The sequence below is a fragment of the Gavialis gangeticus genome, unplaced genomic scaffold (assembly GCF_001723915.1).
Source record: "Gavialis gangeticus isolate Ggan-Ray unplaced genomic scaffold, GavGan_comp1, whole genome shotgun sequence".
Classification (NCBI taxonomy): domain Eukaryota; kingdom Metazoa; phylum Chordata; order Crocodylia; family Gavialidae; genus Gavialis; species Gavialis gangeticus.
This window is the reverse complement of record NW_017728994.1, coordinates 6773567-6779566: the sequence shown is the minus strand read 5'-3', so window position 1 is coordinate 6779566 and position 6000 is coordinate 6773567. Positions and strand designations below refer to the sequence as shown.

At 44.4% G+C, this 6000-nt stretch overlaps 1 protein-coding gene and 1 long non-coding RNA gene across 2 annotated transcripts in view; one reads left to right on the top strand and one right to left on the bottom strand.

Annotated features, from left to right (window-relative positions):
* Nucleotides 1-253: 253 nt before the first annotated feature.
* LOC109287305 overlaps nucleotides 254-6000 on the bottom strand; it is a 9579-nt gene continuing 3832 nt past the window's right edge. The window contains exon 3 of the long non-coding RNA XR_002094824.1: nucleotides 254-352. This is a non-coding gene — a long non-coding RNA (uncharacterized LOC109287305). The remainder of the gene's footprint in view (nucleotides 353-6000) is intronic.
* Nucleotides 4446-6000, top strand: part of LOC109287304 (synaptotagmin-15-like) — a 23993-nt gene continuing 22438 nt past the window's right edge. Inside the window, 1 exon segment of the mRNA XM_019502260.1 lies at nucleotides 4446-4851. Coding sequence (XP_019357805.1) covers nucleotides 4845-4851 — 7 coding nt within the window. The 5' untranslated portion in view covers nucleotides 4446-4844.

Genomic DNA, 6000 nt, shown 5'->3' with positions numbered 1-6000 from the left:
CAGACAGAAGTGAAATTAAAGTTTAAAGCCTTTACAAAGATATTGATGTCTTGAAATTCTTTTTAAAGTAACCAGTTTAAGAAAAAATCAACTTTCTGATAGAGTTCTCTTTTAATAGTATGTTTTGAAGTTTTGAAAAAAAAATCTTTCCAAAAATACCATCTTCCTTTTCCTGCTCCATTACTAATGGCACTTGAATGACCTTTGGGGCAGGTTTAAGAGCAATACTACTAAACATCTCAGGCTCACCTTTCCACAGCTTTCTCTGTGTATCTGTCTGTCTTTTGCGTTGCTGAAGCTGTTATAGGTGACTCCCTACTAGTGCAGTCATCAAGAGTGTGATGTCCTCTTCCTAATACCCAAGACAAGAAAAGCAACTCACTATCAACACAACATTGAAACAGTCTATATGTGAAGTACTGTTGAACACTGTACATATGAAGTGGTATCAAATGAACAGTGAACACCATACATCTCACAGTGTTAGTCTTGAAATATTCAGTGTTGTTTCAGAACCTTGAATGCTGCTATTTCATAATGTTATTTTCATTAAAAATAAATATATGTATTTTAAAAATAAGTCTCTAACCCTCCGACTTACAGAGAGAAGTTTGAAAACATCACCTGAGTACTAAGAAAAAACTAAAATGTTTTATTTAGGGGTTTGGCTTATGATCTTTGAATACTAAGTGTGAAGGAATCCCAGCTGGGGTGGGTCCACCTTTGGCCCAACCCCCCCCGGAATGGGACCTGTTCTCTACAAGATCACGAGTGACTCACCCGGCCCAGATGTGTGTATGCGCCTGTCTTGCCTGCCACGACTTGTTGTTAATCTATATCTGTCCAGTTGGTACAGCACATACAGTCCAGAAATGAGACTCTCGTCCTCTTCAGGGTCCCGTCATCCTGAGGGCTCCTCCACCCCTACACCCTCGCCCGGTCCTCCGGTTGGAGCTGTTCCCCCTGTCCTGCTGCTTTCCTCACACAGGCCGCGGACCCGCCAAATTAAATAGAGTATAGTCCATAGAAGAAAAGAAAAATCCCAGCCGAGGGTCCCTTGGGGATACGCCTGCCCTACGCCTTGGTCCGGGTTCAGGAGTCCCTGCTCCCCTCTGGGTCTTCCCCCCCCCTTCACCGAGCTGCTTTGCGCCAGTGGTTCAGCGCCCGTAAATACAAAAGAAAGAAAGGCGGGGACTCCTTGGTGCACCGAGTCTGTCCCGTAGTCCCTCTGCCTCGGATCTGGTCCCTACGGGACTCGTGCCGTACCCTGCGGCAATCTTTGTCCTTCAATCCTACTAGGTCTGCTCCCCGGGGTACGGATCCCTGTCTCGGGGTCCCGCTTACCCCAAAAGGTCTGGCTGCTCCTTCCGATGGCCCTGATCCGCTGGGGCGTCTTTACTCCGGCATCGCTTCCGGCCTCTGCCGCGTCTGCTTTCTCCACTCCTGGAACCACCGCTCCTGGAACGACCATTCCTGGCTCCACTGCCTCTGGAGCCACCGCCTCCGGACTTGCTATGCCCGGATCCACCGCCTCAGGAGCCGCTGCCTCCGGACCCACCGTCTCCGGACCCGCTGCTCCCGGCTCCGCTGCCTCCGGACCCGCTGCTTCCGGCTCCGCTGCCTCCGGACCCGCTGTCCCGGGAGCCCGCACCGGTGCTCCCTTTGAGTTGGCCCGGGTTGCTCCAGCACCTCCCACTTCCAGGTTCCTGGGGAATTCAAATTCCCGCCGCTCGTCACTGGCCAGACTGCATGAGCAGCGTCGAGTTGCGTCGACTTGGGGTCCCACCGAGCTCGGCACCTGCTTCACTCCCTTACACTAAGGTTAACATTACTGCAAATATCATGAATCAGTTGAGGACAAAAATTATTCACCCCTCAATTCTCAATAGTTAGAGTCATCTTGGTTGTGATATTTAATATAATTAGTAGGTATAGGACATACAGATGAAAGTGGGGTTTTCAGATGCATGACATCAATTTTAGCTGATTGTGCCATTAGAAATTAGATTTTGATTTCTCCAGCTGAAATATTTTTAATTATATTTGCAATACCCCAAAAAGGTTCCACAACCTTTACCGAACATCTACACAAGATACCATTCCTGACGCAAGAGCCTACAATCCAAGGTAACCATTAGAAAACAGTTTGTTCCCAATGTTTCAAAATAAACTTATATTTTGAAAAAACTGTATTTTATAGTACACACCCTCTTCTGATTAAGTGCTTCCCTCCCTCCCCAAATCCGTCAGTGCCCAAAATGGTCTTCAGTAGAGCTGTGCGAAATTTCACGAGCTGTTTTGTTTTGATGCTGTTTTGACTTGTTTCGAGCTTGAAACACTGAAATAGAAACAAAATGAAGGGCTTCAAAACAGGCTTGAAACAAAATGAGGCCAGTTGAAATGTTTAAAAAGTTTCAAAATGTTTTGAGTTTCGAAGCTGAAGCTGGGATTGCCTGCAGGGAAACAGAAAGTAAGGAGAGGGAGGGGGAAGACGGGGGAGGACTGCTCTGATATTGACTGTGGAGCTGGCCAGTGACTGTGATCCTTCCCTGAGGTCCCTTCCAATCCCAGTGCTCTGAGGGAGGGATAGAAAAACAGCATCAAAAGCAGCATTGTTTGAACTGAGCTGCTTTCTGCCTTGGATTCAGTTACTGAGGTATCTTCCAGAAGCTCAGCAGCATTAGACAACAAAGGCTACCATTCATTTCCTACTTGCTGGCCTAGCAAGTGGGATTCAGTAATACCTTTTGCTTTCTTTCTATACCCTTTTATTTTATTATTATATTCATTGATTGATTCCTTTCAATTTATTCCTCCACCAAAATCTTTTTGTTTAGTCTGTTTTGATTCTTTTTAAATCTGTGCTGTCTCTCGCAGTGTGCATTCCATTCACTGTGCAAGGAAGCAGAGAATAATTGTTCTGTCCCCTTGCTGGGGTCATTTGATCCCAGTACTTTTTCCTGCCAAGGCAGGGGGTCAGACTCTATCTGCTCAGGTCCCTTCTGACCCTACAAACTATGAAACTATGAAACTATATTGCACATAATAACATAGAATTATATAGGAAAACATACATATATTTATATATTTTTATTTTATTTATTACATAAATACATACATGCAAACATACATACATTACATAAATACACATACAATTATCTAATCTACATATATTACATACATCAGATAGATAACTTTACAGAAGAAGAGACACATTTTCCAGCACACCAAAGCAAAGACAAGACACTATGAAACACCATGAAGTGTGCTGGAAAGGCATCTGGCAAGCTTCAGGGAGGGGCAGAAGAAGGAGAGCTGTAAGTTCCCCCCCACCAAACTGAGACACAGCCTCTTTCCCCCATATGAATGACTTAACTTTTTTTCTGATATATTTCCCTTTATTTATGCATAAGTTCTGAATCTCTCCCTTTTGTATAATTTGTCTGCACTCACTGACCTTCACAGCTCCTCCACGTTTAGTTTCAACTGCAGGCCTCATTAATGTGTGGTTTGCCCTCTCTTCTAGCCTATTTATAAAGATGTTAAATAATGGATCTCTGCTCTACCCAGTGTTGTAAGAAGTTCCTGAAGGCATGGCTGAGGGACAGAGGTGAGGCAGTTTTGGCTAAGTTTGCGCTCCTGTTCTCCAGACCATATCAGTTCTGCAGGACTGTCAATAAAATACCATTTTTTGTTGCTAAAAGCACATTATGCTTTAACTATATATTCTTTTCTTATCAGAGTTTAAACAACTGAACTGGCTTATCAAGATTTGCCAGAAGATTAATGTAACAGTTCATAATTGTGTAATGCTTTGAAGTTCTGTAGTACTAAGATACAAGGATTTTTAAGAACACTACAAAGGACACTAAACATTTACAGGTGGAGAAACAGGCATGTTAAGTGCTGTGCTCTGCAATACAGCATGTCTATGGAAAATCCTGCCAGAACCAGTTCCCTGATGCTTGGGCTGGTACTGTAACCACTAGACCCTGCTTTCCATCCAAGAACCTTTGCTCAGAAGTCCACCAGGCTTGTCACACTCCTTGTCCTGAAATTCTGCCTCAGTTTAGAATGACCCCTACACAGTCCTCTCTGCCTGGCCACAGGGGGGATAGCATCTCACACAGGTTCCCTCTCAGGCATTTCCTTTATTAACTAGACACCTTTACACTTTAATAAACCATGCCTGTTCTCTCACTAAACAAACACACTGATCTGATAAAGCCTTGCCTTCTGGAGCAGTAAGGCAGGCACCAAGAATCTTGCCTAAGCTCCCCCATCCCATCAGCAAAATACAGTTGAAAGGTTTAGGAAGCAGCCTGGTGTTGGTGATTTTATCTGAAGAATGCAATAAACGCCCTAAAAAAAAGCAGCCTAGCCTAGGCTAGGAGGAGTTGGTTGCAGGGCTCTCCCATATTGTCCTTTCCAAGCCCACAGGAGCTGGCAGGTCCCTGCAGCCCTTTAAATACCAAGGAGCTCATCTGTGACCAGAAGGAGGAGTAGTTAGTGGCATGAGGGAGGGACACAGTGGGTAGTTGACCAGGGACTTGCTGCCTCCCTCCTCCTAATCTCAGGCTGTCAGAAACACAAGATCCATGTGGGAAAACTGTCATCAACTGGCACCTGAGAGACTCCAGCTCTGCTAGTGCTGCATCCCCAGCCCTGCAACAGAGGGAGGTGAAGTGCTCACTCTACCCAGCTGCTTACCTGTGGTGAAGGGAGGCAAGAAAGTGAGCTGCTGCTGACTGGGGACAGAAGAGATGGGGCTGGGGCTGTAAGCTGGAGATCTGCACTGCAGGGACAAGGACCCAAACTAGCAGCTGCAAGATGCATCAGAACTCATGTCTGGTAAGTGCCAGTGCTGAGATCCATGACCCCCTTGGGGAGAGCAAGAATAAACAAGGAGTTGCTATCTGATGGGACTCTACCTGGTGAAACTTGGGGTTCAGGTTGCTGTGGTTCCTCCCCTCTCCTGGCTAAATCTGGAGATTTGGTGTGTGGTTGGTCCCAGGGAGAGAGCAATGCACTGCAGTAGAGAGCCCCAACCCTGCAAAGCCAAGGTAGCTCAGCTCAGCTGTTCAGCTTTGGTATCCCATGCCTGCATCTGTTACATTCTTACTCTTGCCTGATATTGGTTCCTATGAATGCAATTTAAACTGAACTTTCCCGTCCTGTCAGAAATCCAGCCTATTTACATGCTGCTCATTCTGGCAGATGGTTTTTCAGATTTTCTGGAATTGTTCAAATTCCTCCTGACTTTCGTGCTAGAGAATTAGTGCCTTGATCTAGGCTCTCTAACCAGTAATAATATAATAAACATATATGCACCCAAACAGAAATCTGTAGGTCTAGCTCCTCCCTAGAATACCTATGAGCATAAAACTCAGTAAATCTAAGAGGTAAGAAGCTTTGCAATTCTTTGATTTTGTTTATATGCTTTTACCGACTGCCCTCCTATCAAATAATTGCTTGGTGTCTGTTGTAAGTAATCCATGAAGAGCCAAGTGAGCACACAAGGAAATATAAAAGCTGATATACTGTATATGTTTTCTTTCTAAAAGGATTTGTTTTCTTTCTAAAAGGATTGTGTTGGGATGTGTGTGTAAATCACAACATGAAGAAAGAGAAAATGTGCTGTAATTTGGAGAGTTCTATAAAATTAAAGTTTGCAATGAAGTGTTACCCAGACATAACTGCAATAGATTTATATACATTGTCACATGTGTTTTAATGTTTCCTTAATTCCTAAGTTAAAGATTTACCAGAGAGACAGGCAAGAAGGTTGGGGAATGGAATGGGGTGAAAGCTTATGTACAGTTCTTTTCAAAGAATAAGCAAAAGGCTGTAAGTTCAAGGGAGAGAGAAAGCTTGCTTATCAAAATCTTGTGCACACTAAGATCAAGCATGGTACCCAACACATGTTGATGGTCCTTGCAGGGCATATAGTGCAAGAAAATTAATCCACTGCTCCAGCAATCCTTTCAGACTCTGATTACT